Raw genomic sequence first — 16,142 nt, forward strand, 5'->3', positions numbered from 1 at the left:
AACGGCATTGCGCAAGAGGGTTTTTCTTGCGCAAGAAGGGGCAGTGTAGATGCTCCTTCTTGCGCAAGAGCCTCTTCTGAAAAAAATGGTGGCTCATTAAGCATGCAAATGAGGCTGAGCCTCATTTGCATATTGCTCATGCAAGAAGCCGCGAGTGTAGACATAGCCCTAGAGACCAGTGATTTTGCTGCCCATTACTCTTGTGTATGGAGCGGGAGTGAGATTCCTGTTCACCTCCATTGCGATTGTCAGATCAGAACTTTCTAAAACTGCGCTCACCTGATACCTGCAAAATAAATAGCAGCATTTGTGTATATTTAGCAGGACGGGGAGGCTGGGTACGTGCTTGTCCCATCATCTCAAAGAACATAAGAACATAAAAATGGCCGTATTGGATCAGACCAAAGGTCCATCTAGCCCCGTAGCCTGTCTGCCGACAGTGGCCAGCACCAGGTGCCCCGGAGGGGGTGGACCGAAGACAATGTTCAAGCGATTTGTCTTGTGCCATCCATCTCCAGCCTCTGACAAACAAAGGCCAGGGACACCATTCCTACCCCTTGGCTAATAGCCTTTTATGGACCTAACCTCCATGAATTTATCTAGCTTCTCTTTAAACTCTGTTGTAGTTCTAGCCTTCACAGTCTCCTCTGGGAAGGAGTTCCACAGGTTGACTACACGCTGTGTGAAGAACTTTCACATATTAGTTTTAAACCTGCTACCCATTAACTTCATTTGGTGTCCTCTAGTTCTTCTATTATGGGAACTAATAAATAACTTTTCTTTATTCGCCCTCTCCACACCATCATGATTTAATATACCTCTATCATATCCCCCCTCAGCCTCCTCTTTTCTAAACTGAAAAGTCCCAGGGTATGTCTACACTACCCCGCTAGTTCGAACTAGCGGGGGTAATGTAGTCATCCGCAATTGCAAATGAAGCCCGGGATTTGAATTTCCCGGGCTTCATTTGCATGAAGCCGGACGGCGCCATTTTTAAATGCCGGCTAGTTCGAACCCCGTGCCGCTCGGCTACACGTGGCACGGAGTAGCTAGTTCGGATTAGGCTTCTAATCCGAACTAGCTGTACTCCTCGTGTACTCCCCAGGCACTTCAAAGTAGGAATAAGATCCTCCGGAAAAGGGCGCTTTTTCCGGAGGATCGGGGCCAGTGTTGACGCTCTTTTCCGGCTTTTCTAAAAGCTGGAAAAAAGCGGCGGACATTTTTATTTAAATGCCGCGGGGGCTATTTAAATCCCCCGCGGATTTCCCTATTACGATCTCTGAAATTAACATGCCCCTTCTGGAAAAGGGGCCAATGTAGACGAGCCCTATATGTATAGTTGGGGTTATTTTTTCCAACCTGCATTACTTTACACTTCTCCACATTAAACTTCATTTGCCATTTTATTGCCCAATCACGTAGTACTGTGAGAATACTCAAAGTTGGGTTTTGAAAAGGGCAAATGAGGAGTCACTGTTTGAATGTCCCACGTGGGGATGACCAGAGATTTTTAGATAGAAGAACGTAAAAATATCCGACTTTTATTTAAAATCCAAGTCCAATGATTAAAAAAAACCCACACCTGTTTCAAGGTAGAAGAAAGTGAACTTTTGGAGACTATGTATATTATTATTTATTATTTATATTGCAGTAGCACCCGGCGGCCCCATGAGCTCAGTGCTGTACAAACATACCAGAGAGCATCCCTGCCCATAAGAGCTTACAGTCTGCACCTCTCCCTGGTCATTCTCCCTGGTCATCCACTCACTGTCAGATAGACCAAGCATGATGCATTGTTAGCCTCTTCCCTCACTCAGCTTCCCTTCCTCCCCCAGGAGCAATTTGGGCAAAAGCTCAGAAACCTGCAGGCTTGATTCCTTCCCCAGCTCCAGAGAGAAAAGGTCAGTTGCTAAGACACAGCTGAATAGGGGTCACTGTGGGCTGGTTCAGGAAGCAGAACCACCCACCCTCTCACAACACACACTATGGCAGTGATGGAGCCTTCCCCAGAGTGACCACGTTTCTGCTTGGCCAGTTGTACGGGTTTCCCACAGGGATTATTGCATCATCTATAAGTGGGGTTTCCTGGTCTCCAACCCTCCGCTGCACCCTCCACTTTGCCCCCGGCAAACATGAGCGCGGCTAAAAGGAAGCCTTGTTCAGTGGCCTTAAGGAGGTATTTTTACATGTATTTGCTGTTTGCTTTTGAATTTCCATGCTCTGTTGGGTTGCGGTCCCACAGCCCCTGTCGGGGGGGGCAGGGAGGCAGTAACAGGGCAACCTGATCTCACGCAGCACATGGTCAGTGGCGGCAGCATGGAACTCCAAGCCAGCAATACTCCCTTCCTGTGAAATCATGACAGGAAATGAGTGTTGCCTGAAGGCACTGGGCCCCACTGCCTCTTGGGCTATTAGACACTTATCCCCTGAGGCGATGTCCCATTTCTTCATCCTCCCCTTCCAGCTTGCTAAGCAAGCTGGGATTTCTCCTCCCACGTACAGCCAGCGCTGAGATCTATGGAGGCCAGGGCCACCAGTTCTGGGGGTTCAGAGGTAAGGGAAGATGCTGTGGAGAAGAGCAGCCCGCAGGGCCTGTGCATCCCCTTTCCAGGTGCATCTTCCTCACCCCCACGCCCACCGTCCTGTGGACTGGTCACTGTGAGGCTGGGCAAGTGGGGGAGCTAATGATGCCACACACAAGGCAGTCTCCTCCCTTCCATGCACTTTGCTGGGCAGAATCACCTGCTCCTTGTCTCCTCCTTCTGCAGGGGATGGCGGGGCCCATTGTGACCGACTTACTGGGCGGGGGTGGGGTGAAGGGGGTTGGGGTAGCAGGTTCATTTTGAAACCCCGGGGCTAGATAAGACATGGATTCCACAGGCAGAGGTCTGGGGGAGGGGGCAGGGAGGGCTGAGGGGTGCAGACCCTGGCAAAGGGGAAGATGCTCAACTGCTGTTTCTGCTCTGGGGTATAACAGCAATATTGACATTGGTTAGAGTCAGTCTCCTTCCAGTGAGCAGAGGCTACTAGGGAATGAAAGAGGGGACACCGCAATAACACACGGTTCTGAGTGAAGCTGCCCCGTGGTGGTTGGCTAGTCACTTGGTGCTGGATGGGGTAGGAGGGGATGGTTATTTGGCACCACGCTGAGGATGCAGCAGGGGTATGTGTGGATTTTTTCTGTGCCACTGAAAGAATAAATAAATAAATGCCAGCTGAGCAGAGCCTGGGCCAGGGTGCCACTACCTTCCTTCCTGCTTCACCAAGGCCAAGGCCGTGCCAAGAGCGTGGCACTGAAGGCAAGAGAACGTGAGCCACATGTGGGGGCTTAGATTTAAAAGCATTACTGGGAACTTCCTTTAAAGAGAGGATAGAGGAGAACTGAGCAGGGCCTCCTTGTCCCCAACTCAGTATCCAGAATCTGTGGTAAGAACTTGCCAGGGAAAGGTGGTTTTCTCCAAAGATCCTCCCACCCGTGGGTCACCTCAGTGGTGAGGTCCCAGTGAGATCCACAGACGCCTGCCACCCGTACGCTCTGAGGTCACAGAATTTCCAGCCCATTTCTAGTTTGTGAAAAAAGGAGATAGACCACACGTTTCAGAGAGAGGGCTCTGGTGCCAACATTGCGATCTAGACTCTGGTCTGAACCTCAGTTTCCCCAGGCTTCCAGAGGTGTTTGGATGTGGAATTCAGAATGGCCTACTGCAAAGACCAGCTCAAGGTGGGGACACTGAAATCCAGATCCAAACTGCCCCAGAGTGTCGGGTCAGGTCTGAGTTGGGAGCCTTGATTCTAGCCTGGGTCCACCCCCACTTCCTTGAATGGAAAAGAAACAAAAACAAGGGACTAAAAGGCGCTTGAAAATATCAGGAGAGAGGTTACCCAGGAAATAAATAGTGATAAGAACAACGGCAGTACTCCTAACGTCACGGCAGCCCAGAAATTCAAGTAGTGTGCACCTCTCAAGAGCACGTCCTTCAAGCCTCTGAGGCTCAGAGGTTGGATTGAGTCCCACAGTTCACTGGTACAACCAGCTCCCTCCCTGGGGTAGGAATGGAATTGGGGGAGGAGAGAGGAAAAGTGGACACAGTCACTGCTGAGGACCATGTCTTTGCTGTACGCTCCTGGATGCCGTGCTTCAGTGAGACATAAAGACATCGAGAGTCCAGTCTGTCTGTTTGAGACCCAGCGGCCACCCCTCAGAGCTGAAAGGGATATTGTTTCAAATAGTCCCCCATTCGCCTGGGCAGGGGCAGCTGGTCCACCTCTGCTGTCGATTTATTGATCTGTAGCCGGCACAGGTGCTGTAGGCTGGGGGCACTGTCCTTGCGGCCGAGCGGCCGTATCAGCTTCAAGTGTACCGCCGCTGCCACTATCTCCTTTGGCATGGTGGACAGGGGCGAGGCTGGTGGGTAAGGGGCCTCGTTCTTGTTCTCCGTTGTGCAGGACGTGACGTAGTGCTGGATAAGGCTGACCACATCTGGGAAGGCCAGGATGCGGGGTTTGGACAGGCAGTTTGAGTCGAGCCGGAACTTGCTGTCAGCATATTCAATGCGCACGTTGGTGGGGCCCCGGTTGGTCTTGACAGAGAGTGTGAACAGGTAGCTGGGGTGGGTGCTGTCCCGTACCAGGAAGGTTCCCTCAGGCATCTTCTGGAGATGCTGCTTGGCCTCGCTGGCCGTGATAGATCCCCAATACCAGCCTGGAAAGGAATCCCAGAAAGAGAGTTCACTGAGAAAGCAGGCAAGCAAGCAAGAAAGAAAAAAAGTCATCCTTAGGCTGAAAACATGAGCTGCTCATAACAGATAGGCCCTGAAGTCCGTTCAGGTCAAGGCCTAGGAGAGAGGCCAGGAGCAGACTTCATGAGAAAGGCCCAGCCCAGCCTGCAGAGATGGCATAGCCCAGCCTGCAGGGTTTCCAGCCTTTGTTTTTCATCCGTGTGCTCAGGCTGGGGGAGGCTGCTGCACTGTTTGGGGCTTCGGCTATGTCTCCACAGCTTCCCTCTTCCGCAAAAGCCTATGCAAATGAAGCGTGGATTAGCATATGGCTGTGCTTCATTTGCATAATTAAGTAGGAGCCGTTTTTGCGCAAAATGGCACTGTCTACACAGCGCCTTTTTGTGCAAAAACCCCGTCTTGCTCAAGAGCCGTTTTTCCTGAAAAAATGAGGAAGAACGGCTCTTGCGCAAGAGGGGGTTTTGGCACAAAAACAGCTCCTAATTAATTATGCAAAGGAAGCACAGCAATATGCTAATCCGTGCTTCATTTGCATAGGCTTTTGCAAAAGAGGGAAGCTGTGTAGATGTAGCCTTAGAGAGAAAGAGGAGTCAGTTCCCCTTTCTGAAGAGTGAACTGTTAAAGGCAAAGCTCCTGTGTATGCCAGGTGTGGGCTACTTTGTGATACAAACACAAGCCGGCAGGTGGTGCCTAAGACTGGGACCACTCATTGCACTGATAAGTTTCTGCTGTAAAAGCGTCTGGGGCAAGATGTTTACAGCAGATCAGCCTTAGTGCCCGGCGAGCTTCCTAGGAGGAGACTCTTCTTGGAGGTAGGTGGCTCACAGACTGTCCTTCCCTACACCCAGTGGCCTCCGCCCCCAGTGCCCTCTTGCTGGTGGATGGAGCTTACCGGATTCTCGCAGGTAGGAGAAGGTTTTTGCAATGCATAGGAGATCTTCTTCAGGATCTCGCATCCGAGGCAGGTTGTTTTCAGGAGCAGGCGCCACAAAGGCAGGAGCGGATTCTCCCTGGAAGACCGTAACGGAGCGAGGTTGCATGATCTGCTCCGACAAATTCACTGCAATGCCTCTGAGTGACTGTCTCCTGATCTTCTCCTCTGCCAGCAAAGGATGGGGTCTAAAAGGAAGGACATTTTGCATGATTTGTAGCTTGCCTTGGCTTGTGTTATCCGCTCGGCACGTGCTACATTGTGCTCCAGTGCATGTTCTATAAAGAGATCCCCGCCATGGTTAACGTTTCCAACAAAAGTAGAAAAGGGAAAAAGCAAACATCACAGAGCTAAAGATGAGCCCGTAGGGAGGGATGGGTGGAACACAAGTTCAAACACAACCTTGTAACTTCACACCAAGAGCCTGACTGATGTTCCTCCAACCTCAACCCATTCTCAACCCTGGGATATGCACTCCTCTGAGAGGTGTGTTAACTCATCTAAATCAGGGGTGGGGAACCTTCTTTGGGTTGGGGGCCATTGACCCACAGAAAAATCAATTGGAGGCTGCACACAAGTGAGAATAAAAACCAAACCCTCACTGACATGGCCCCCAACTGAAAAGGAGAAGGACACTCCCCATATTCCAGAGCCTAGGGGGGAGCCAGGATAGTAGATTTTGTGTGCTCCAGCCCCACGGTGGGACAGCAGAGGGGGATGGAGCGCCAGCATGAGCTCCCCAGTGCTGGGGAAGGGGGGAGTCCCGAGCCTCAGGGGCCTGATCCAGGTAAGTCAGGGGCCGCATCTGGCCCCCGTGCCTTAGGTTTCCCATCCCTGATCTAATATTTTCCTAGTTTTACCACAGGGTCCACAAAAGGCACTGGAGAAGTCAGTACAAACTAAACTTTCATACGGACAATGACTTGTTTATACTGCTTTATATACTATAGACTGAAGTGTAAGTACAATGTTTATATTCCAGTTGATTTATTTTGTAATTCTTTGGTAAAAAATGAGAACATAAGCCATTTTCCAGTACTAGTGCGCTGTTACACTTTTGTCTTTTTATGCCCGACTTTGTAAACAAGTAGTTTTTAAGTGAGGGGAAACTTGGGGGCGCGCCAGACCCGTTAAACATTGAAAGGGGTACAGTAGTCTGGCAAGACTGAAAGCCACTGCTCTAATCTGTGAGACACTACATTTGTAATAAGTCTCTGGGGAGGAGATACAGACAGGGTGCCGGATGATATACACTAGGTCTGCTTCTGCTTCTGGTGTGAACGGCAGCACCTCCATTTACTTCAGTGAGTGACTCTCCCCCCCCCCACCTCCATTATCCTCCTGTCTCTGCAGATTGGCGTGATCTTGTCATGCCTGTTAAGAGCTACGCGTGGGCTGATCTTGAAATGCCACCCTCACAGAATAATCAGCCAGCGCTGGCATTACACAGGCCCTGGCATTCACATGGTATGAAGGAAGCTCAATGTAAGCCCAGCCACCCAGCATGTTTATAAGGATAGAAGGGTTCCAACAGGGTAGTGCCGGGGGGTGAGCCTTGTTCGGCATGGTTACAAATCTTCCACGAGAGCAGTATTTTGTAGCCTTCTTGCAACTAGCATGTGTCCTGTTGCCTGTGGTCTGCAGCGAGTCCTACTCAGTACAATGGGGAATGACAGGGGAAAGTGGAGGGGATACAGGATGATGGGGGCGTGATGTGGAGCTCTCAGTACCAGTCAGGCGTCTGAGTCTGAGGAATTAGCCCACAGTTTTCACTGCAAGGGGGAACGTACAAAGCCATGTGCTGTGCAGTAGAGGCTGAAAATACGCAGCACGTGTTTCAATGGTCTAGGGGAGCGGCACCGCTCCTGCATGTGAGAATCCCACAGATCTGGCCAAGTGAAATACAAAATTAAAGGAAAGACAAATAAAAGGAGAGCAGCTGATGGGAGGGTTGGATTGGGCCTGGCTCAGGCCTTCAGGCTTCTGGCATTCTTCAGTCTCGCTCAAACCTGTGCTGCAGCACATCTCAAAGGTTTAACCCTCGGGGAACTGGCATCAGCATGGCCTCTCAAGAGTCAAAAAATATAAAGTAAATGTATTCCCAGGGAAATGCAATACAATCCTCAACTTGAGACCTGCGGGGTGCCTGGAACTAATGGAGATTAAAAAGGCAGCTGCAGATTTCTCCCACCCACGTCATAGGAAAAAGGGGGGGAGAGAGGACGGACGTCCCTGGCATTTCTCCTCCAAACTTACCAACTTTGTCCGCTGTATATACAGTGACATTTAACAGGCACATAAACTTGGGTGAGGCAAGGGCTAAGGGGACAGACTGATCTTCCCGACTCTACCCTGGCTTGGCCCACTCTTCTCCCCAGCCCTCTCATCCTGCTGAGACCCATATGTGGGACAAAGACTCAAAAGGAGGGATATATGAAGAACAATAGTGACGAGGGGTTGAAAATAATGAGCGAGCTTCTCCTTTAAGAGTGAGCGAGCACAGCATTCCCTGGATCTACATTTAGAATGTAGCTCTGCCAATTTGGAATAAAGAGAGGGCCTTTTATGGGGCCACAGTCTTCTCAAGCAATGAAAGGCAGTCGGTGAGAGTACACTGACCCCACAAAATCAAAGGCTCTCCAGACTTTCTGAAGAGACTGCTGTGAGTTTGCATCAGTCATATACAACCCTCGTCTTCCTCGGCCAATCTTTACTTTAGGATGTGATTTGCAGAGATTTTGTTTCCCGCTCACCGATTTCTATCTATTTCTATAAGAAAGACCTTACCTGCTAAATCTCCGTGCCAGCCCTTAGTTCTCACAATAGGCTCTGATACCTAGTGTACAAAGCATTTCTTTGTGGCTCCTGCAGGTAATAGCTCTGGATGAGATTCCCTTTCCAAGGGTAGTACTGTTGGGAAGGGAGCCCAGACACTTTCTCTCAGCAAAGGCTTGCCTGGGTTATGTTCAGTAGCTTTTGGGCACTGCCTGTGTTCCTTTGAAAAGAAGTAGTATAGGCCTGATCTGCCACTCTCTTGCACCTTGTGCAATCCTTCTGTAAATTAGGTGTCAAATGCTGCCCTCAGAGGAGGATTTGGTGTTGGTAGCTTTTGACACCAGCAGTTTGCATTGCACAGGTATAAATGACTGCACCAGGTGAAGGGGAGAAGGAGATGGGCTCCAGTCCCATCTCGAGAACAATTATCCTGCAACTTGGATTCCAAAATGGAGCTTGCTTCCTCCTGGAAATGTTTCTCCTACGCCCTGACGCAAAGTCTCATGTTTAAATAAATGTTTTCTTGTTGCTAGCATGAGAACTATTAAGACACTTGATTTGGGAAGGAGATTAAGAGGGGAGACTGGGAAGCAGTTTTGAATGGACTCTTTAGGCAATTCCTAGGTACCTTAACTAGTCAGTCAGGATATGTCTAGACTACAGGCTTTTGTCGACAGATACTGTCGACAAAGCTTCTGTCAACAAAGAGCATCTAGACGACATCCAGTTCTGTCGACAAAGCAAGCCGCTCTGTCGACATGAGAGTGTAGATGCAAAGGACAGTGGAGATGCAATAACGCCTTCTGTCGACAGAACTCTGTCGACAAAAGGCGTTATTCCTCGTAGAATGAGGTTTACTGCCGTCGACAAAACTGCCGAGTTCTGTCGACGTTATGTCAACAGTACTCGGCGGTAGTGTAGACGCAGGTATAGTTTTGTTGACAAAAGTCCACTTTTATTGACACCCTCAGTTACTAGAAAGTTCTGCTCCTGCTTCTGTATCTTCTATTGTCTCATGGAATGCTGGGCCTGAACCTCCAGGCCTCCACTTGAAGCCACCTTGGGAAGCTATTCCCCTTGCATTAAAGGAAACTTCAAACCAATTCACATTTCACTTCAGAAATGCAGAAAGGACTCAAGTTTTTAAACTCTATGTACAACTCCCTTTCCGAAGCCACAAGGGCTCTGGTGAAGTAGAGCCAGTGTGGATTGGAAAGATGAGTTCACCTCCAGTGGTTCTCTGCTGGCTCTCATATGCTGCCTGACTATCCAGCCCCCTGAAACCTGTAGAGCCCAACCCCTGTGTATTTCTAGTGGGGGGCTGTTCCACAAAACCCAGAGGAGGGTCACAGGCGATGCTGCATGGATTTTGCTCTCCTCCCACCCGTATCAAAAAGCCTGGTGCTGACACAACCTCTAGTGAGCACAGTGCAATGAAAAGAAGTTTTAAAACCCATGATGGCCGGAACAAGGACCCATTAATGGAGGCTAATTAATGATGATTCAAAAGTTGCTGAGCTACTAAGCAAGACAAATAAAGAAAAATGACCTAGGTAAGGAATGAACCATACACGTTGTCACTGTAGCTGCTGTTATGAACCAGATAAAGAACTATGGGGAAGAAAGTGTAGTTGATACATTTTTTGTCCCCAAAGAAGCAGCAAACAAACTTTCTGTGATGCATCAAGGAAAGCCCTGGAGAATTATGAAGTTACAAGAGCGCAGACATAGATGGTACCGATTAGCGTGAACTTTGTTATTGCCTCTGTGATAAGTCAAACTTAATAACAACACACAGTGAAATAGTATAGGGAGAAGTGTCTATTCCTACACTCATATCGGCAAACTCACATCAACTCCTGCAGGGCTTTTGCATGAGTAAGAAGGGAAGGGTTAGGTCCAAAATGCTTCAAATCCTAGAGGACAATGTAACTAGAAGCAATAAACAAGCAGAGGGCTATAAAACAGTGGACAAACTCTCTCCATTTGAATGAATGACAGGTTATTAGAGGATGATGGCTAGGCTGTAGATATGATATATTTGCACTTCAGTAAAGCATACGATAAAGCCTGACCTGAAAAATTAATGTCAAGCAGCTTGGCTTTGGGCACTGTTATATGGGCTGATAACACCAATGAAATCAAACAAAGGAACACTTAATCCGAGCAACAAGAAAATATTTGTAATAGTGATCTTAATGAGAGGTTGGAATTGGTTCTCAGGGGAAGTGGTGGAAATCCCCACACTTAGTCACTTAACAGTTAGACAGGACAGAAGAGTCATACTATGGGGAAAATCATCTAGTGGCAGACAGGATGGATAAAATGACATTATGGCTGGACATTAATGAATGTTGAAGCTTGCAGATATTTCCAAGGGCACAGGTGCCTGATATATTCCTGCAGAACAGGTACATACCCATGCAGATTAGCCGTGTCCTGCCTAACTAGCCATGTGGGCATGCAAATGCCAATATGCATGCATCAGCCCCAGGGTACTCATACAAAAAAAAAGGCCTGCACAAGTATTTATTTTCACCTTATTGGGTATCTGGGATACGAGGGTTTTCCCCATCTTTAATTTCTATTAGGCACTGTGTAAATATACATGTACATGTACACATGCCTAATCTTGTAGAGAAAAGCTATGAAAGAAAAAGCATGCATTCCTTCTAGATATTCGTCTGGAATCAGACAATTTCTAAAAACAAATTATTGAAAACCTTTTCTCTATAAGCAGTTTGTTTTTATGGAGAAATTGGAGAGCTCCCAGTATTCTGTGCTTCAGTCTTCTGCAGTTTTACATATGAAATATTGTCCAGCACAGTCATAATTTCCCCCTAGCTGATTTTTACTGGGTAAGTATTGTGAGTACCTTGAGATTTCTCATCTATAGAAAGAGCATGAATATCAGGGATCCTATCTTGTTCAAGCCTTTTTGGACAAAATATATAAAAAAACCAGAAACCCAAGACACTCACATGTACAGGGGGGCAGATACTCAACTGGTTCAAATCATCATAGTCCCATTAACTTGAATGGACCTACATCAGTTTATATCAGCTGAGGATCTGTCCCACAGTCAATTACTGACAATTCTCAAATTAAGCATTTAAAATGAAAGCCATAATGAATCTTACCCCTGAACACAGAGGATCATGTCACTCCAAGACCAAGGAAAAAGCATTAAGTCTTCAAAAGGATGGGAAAATGATCTTCCCCTTTTTCTTGTCTCCTTCTCCTTTGTTGCCCAGAAGGAGGTAGGACAAGTCTTAGGAATTCACAGGAAGAAAAGATTGGACTGCTCTCAACAAACCTCTTCCACAGCACACGCCCGGAGAAGCCAAGCAGAAAGCAAATCAGACTGCCCAGAAAGAAGCTTTACGGATTTTTCAGCAACTTTAGCTAGGAAAATGTGCACTGTCTTGGTGCTTTTGAAGATGATAAAATATATTCTTGCTCTGATTCAAAAGAAAAAAAATAAAATAACCAGAGAAAAGGAAAAAATGGTTTTTAAAGAAGGAACGAATTCTCCTTCAGAACAACCTTTCAAGTCAGGGTTTGAACCTCTGAAATAACAATAAATAGGTATCAATAAATAATCTCTCCCTGAATGTAGAGCTGGGAGAGCAGCAACCTGCTTGGACACTGGCTCCAGAAGTAATGAAGCTCTGGGAAAAAAAACACAGCTAAGTAATCTTTTGTTTGCCCCTTTTAATCTGTTCCAGGAAGTGACGGATTCCTGGAATTGTATTGTATTCGCATCACTGTTCTGACATTAAAAAACAAAAAGTATAAATAGATGTGTCCATAATGGACGTCTTGATGTCAGCACAGCACTCCAGAGAATTGGGGGGCAAAAAAGCCTCCAAAAGATACCAAAATCCCCAAGGAAAAAAGCAAGGTCAGATCAACTCGGTCATCTCCTTCCAGGGACCCAGCTGAAAAGTTGTAAGTTGTTTTCTGTTTTATAAAGCACTTGGCTGCCGTTCCCTATGTGTTCAAAGAAATACCTTTGATAGATTTCCAAGAACTTTCCAGGAAAGCTGGGCTGGACCACAAAGCTCTGCCAATCAGGGCAAACCCAGGCTGGGCTGGACCTCAGAGCTCTGCCAATCAGAGGCACCCGAGGCTGGGCTGACGCTAGAAGCTGCAATGAGCCCAGCCCCACAGTCACAGAGAAACAAGCAGCAGCAGCAGAAAGGAGGGAGGGAAAAGCAGGCAGCAGCTGCAATCACAGGAGGCCTTTTAACCATGTGGCTAGGAAAAAGAGATGAGAGACCTCCCTGACAATTCCCAGATGGCCGTGTGAAACCGGAGAGCAGCGGTAATGCACCCCCTATAAAAATCAGCCTTGATATATATCACAAGGCTGGGATCAAAGATTTCCCCCTCCTCTAGCTTTAACTTGCAGCATCAAATTTGCCAATTCCCCCCAGGTTTCTCATAGAAAAAAATGATCTTTCCTTGTCCTCATCAGCCCTGCCGTGTCTTGCCAGACAGGCTGAGATTTCAGTGCTGATGTGATCCATGGTTTCTAAGTGGATTTGGGAACGCGAAAGGGGCTGAGTTGAGAGCTCCAGAGAGAATTCACCTTTAATTCCCAGAACAAGTACAACAGCAGGGGCAACAGCTGAGCAAAGGCCTTCCAAGGAACATGGAAGTTAGGACCAGAAAGAACTTCCTGGGTCATTGAGTCTAGTCCCTCGTTCATAAATATACCAGACTCCCTCTTCGGACTAATTAGGTTGTTTGCCCCCACTCCTCCGACTGGGATGCTGTTCCAGAACCTCACTCCTCTGATGATTAGAAACTTTTTCTTAATTTCCAGCCTAGATTTATTAATGGATAAATGAAGAAATTCCAAACCCCGGAGGCCAGTGTATCTCAGGATAAGACATGGGCAAGTCGAGCTTCCAAGCAGTGGTCCCCAAACTTTTTACCTTGCACCCCCTCCCCTTACTCCCATCCGTGTCCTTCCACTGAGCTGGGGCTAGGAGCAGGGCTGCAGTAGCTCAGGGTGAGAAGGATGCACCTCGGGGTAATGGATCGCCCATCCTCTGTGGGGGCTAGCCTGGGCCCAAGCCATGCCCACCTGGATGTTCCTCCATGCCCTCCCTAGAGTCAAGGCCCCACAGTTTGGAGAATTCTGGCCTAGAGAAATGGAATCCTGGGAACTTCCAGTGGCATTGTCTACAGCAGTGGCAATGTGGAGTCTCTGACAGTCTGCAGAACAGCTAAACACTAGGGCTACGTCTACACTGGCCCCTTTTCCGAAAGGGGCATGCTAATTTTCAACTTCAGAATAGGGAAATCCGCGGAGGATTTAAATATCCCCCGCGGGATTTAAATAAAGATGTCCGCCGCTTTTTTCCGGCTTGGGGAAAAGCCGGAAAAAAGCGTTTAGACTGGCCCGATCCTCCGGAATAAAGCCCTATTCCGGAGGATCTCTTATTCCTACTTCGTAGCCTATGGCTACGTCTACACTGGCGCGATCTTGCGGCAGAAGTATGCAAATGAGGCTAAGTGTGGAATATCACCGAGCCTCATTTGCATATTTAATGAGCCGCCATTTTGCGGAAGAGGCTCTTGCGCCAGAAGGAGCTGTCTACACTACTCCTTCGTGCACAAGAAAAACCCTCTTGCGCAATGCCATTACGCTGATTATTTTCAGGAATAACAGCATTGCACAAGAGGGTTTTTCTTGTGCAAGAAGGGGCAGTGTAGACAGCTCCTTCTGGCGCAAGAGCCTCTTCCGCAAAAATGGTGGCTCATTAGATATGCAAATGAGGCTCGGCGATATTCCACGCTTAGCCTCACTTGCATACTTCTGGTGCAAGATTGCACCAGTGTAGACCTAGCCTCGGAGTTTGGCTATGTGGAGCAGCCAAATGCCCTTGTAAGTCTTTGAAGGTCACCCTAACTTTTAGCTGAAGTTTATAAAACCATGTTTTCCCCTCTCTTGCTCTCTTTTAACATTGCTGTGTGGCCTCAGGCGGAGAAAAGAGAACAGAGTAGGTACTTCTCAAGCTGCCAAAAGTGTCTCTTGTGTCTTCCCAACTTTCCAGAAATATTCTTCCCCTGTGCTCTCCTGTCCTGGTGTTTCCACTGAAAAAGCTGGTTAGCCTAGGCAGAAGAAATGTCAGCATAGGCAAGGACTAAGGCTATGTCTATACTGCATTCTTTTTCCAGAAAAAGATACGCAAATTGTGAACTGCAATTTGTGTACCTTTTTCTGCTTTTTTTTTTTTTTTTTTTTTCAGAAAAGGCTTTTCTGACATTTAGCCTGTCAATACGGGGCCAAATGTGGGAAAAACCTTATTTTTTGGAAGAGCCCTTATTCCTCATAAAATGCTATGGGAATAAAATGAGGAATACAGGGCTTCTGAAAGAACACACCTTCTTTTTCAGAAACTGTTCTGAAAAAGCAGATGCGTTCCCTGAATGCAGGAGAGTTTTATCCCGGAAAAACTCTGTAGTGTAGACATAGCCTAAGGGAGGCAACAGGAAATTTGCCCCTTCAGTTCTAAATCTTTCTATGCCCCATCAAGAATATGCTTAGAAGATTTTCAAAGGGCTCATCTTAGCTCCTTCACCCCTGTATTTAGAATGATTTAAAATACCATTGTAGGGAAAGAATAAAAAAATCAGCAGTTCAGGAATAGATCTAGGCAATAGCTCTTCTTTCCTGCAACCTTGATTAACCTTTCCATTCACAGTGAATCTTCCTCTTTGCCTATGAAGGGGAATTCATGGAGGTGACAGACTTATATCTTTTAAGCAGGAGCACTGCAGCTCAGTATGGACATGGAAAAAGGCATCTTCATTGATTTCCTAGGCGTTTAATCAGGCTCTACCTAGTGATGACTTCCTGAAAACATGTCTCACTCAAGCTCTCCCAGGAGTAGGAGTACATTGCTAAGCGCTGAATGGGAAAAGCCCCAAATCAGCAAATTCTCTCAATTTGACAACTCTGTTCTTTGGTGCTATGAGAGTGGTGGCCTGTGGGTGTGCATACCAGTAAAAAAGCATCCTGATGTGTGTGTATATAACTCAGTTTAGTAATCTCAGGAGTGGTGTGGGTGACTGTGTTCCAATGATTGGCCTGTTTCTAAGTACTGAGTCTGTTACTAAAATTTGTCACTGAAACATGGAAAGAGAACAGCCACATATTAGTCAGATCTACACACACTCCCCCTTCTGTCTGTAATCTGTTACATGAGGGGAGGGGGGTAGATCCCCAAATGGGGTAAATTGGCATAGGCCCTTTGACTTCAGTAGCTTGACATCACTGAACATCTGCGGAGAATCTTGCCTATCATTCCCACTGCTGACACACCTATGCACAACAAAGATGGGAAACAAAACAGAGGGCCTGATTCACCATTGACCCACGTGTTGTATAGTTATCTATCCTCAGGGGCACGGACAGCATCCACAAGTCCCTGGGCAACGGGTGTGTGTGTGGGGGGGAGGGGGTCTGATTCATGCTCCTGGAAGGAGTGGGGTAGAAGGGGCGGGACCGGTAACAGCTGGCCCTGAGCTGTGCCCAGAGCACATGCCCAGAGCCCTGCCTCCGCCTTCATAGCTACTCCAGTGGTGAATTAAAGGGGGTGGGGGTCTGGCCACTGCCACAGTAGCAACAGCGGAGTCCCAGGCCCCCTTTGAATTGCTGGGCCCCAGAGCAATTGCCCCCTTTG

General features: G+C 47.7%; 1 protein-coding gene across 1 annotated transcript; it reads right to left on the bottom strand.

Annotated features, from left to right (window-relative positions):
• Nucleotides 1-1,615: 1,615 nt before the first annotated feature.
• CISH (cytokine inducible SH2 containing protein) lies at nt 1,616-12,435 on the bottom strand. Its single transcript, XM_006139665.4, has 3 exons — nt 11,583-12,435; nt 5,629-5,855; nt 1,616-4,702 (listed from the first exon to the last, which is right to left on the bottom strand). Exons 1-3 carry the CDS (start codon nt 11,627-11,629, stop codon nt 4,200-4,202), a joined length of 777 nt encoding a protein of 258 aa, XP_006139727.3. The 5' UTR covers nt 11,630-12,435; the 3' UTR covers nt 1,616-4,199.
• Nucleotides 12,436-16,142: the final 3,707 nt, after the last annotated feature.

The sequence above is a fragment of the Pelodiscus sinensis genome, chromosome 11, assembly GCF_049634645.1.
Source record: "Pelodiscus sinensis isolate JC-2024 chromosome 11, ASM4963464v1, whole genome shotgun sequence".
NCBI classification, from domain to species: Eukaryota; Metazoa; Chordata; order Testudines; family Trionychidae; genus Pelodiscus; species Pelodiscus sinensis.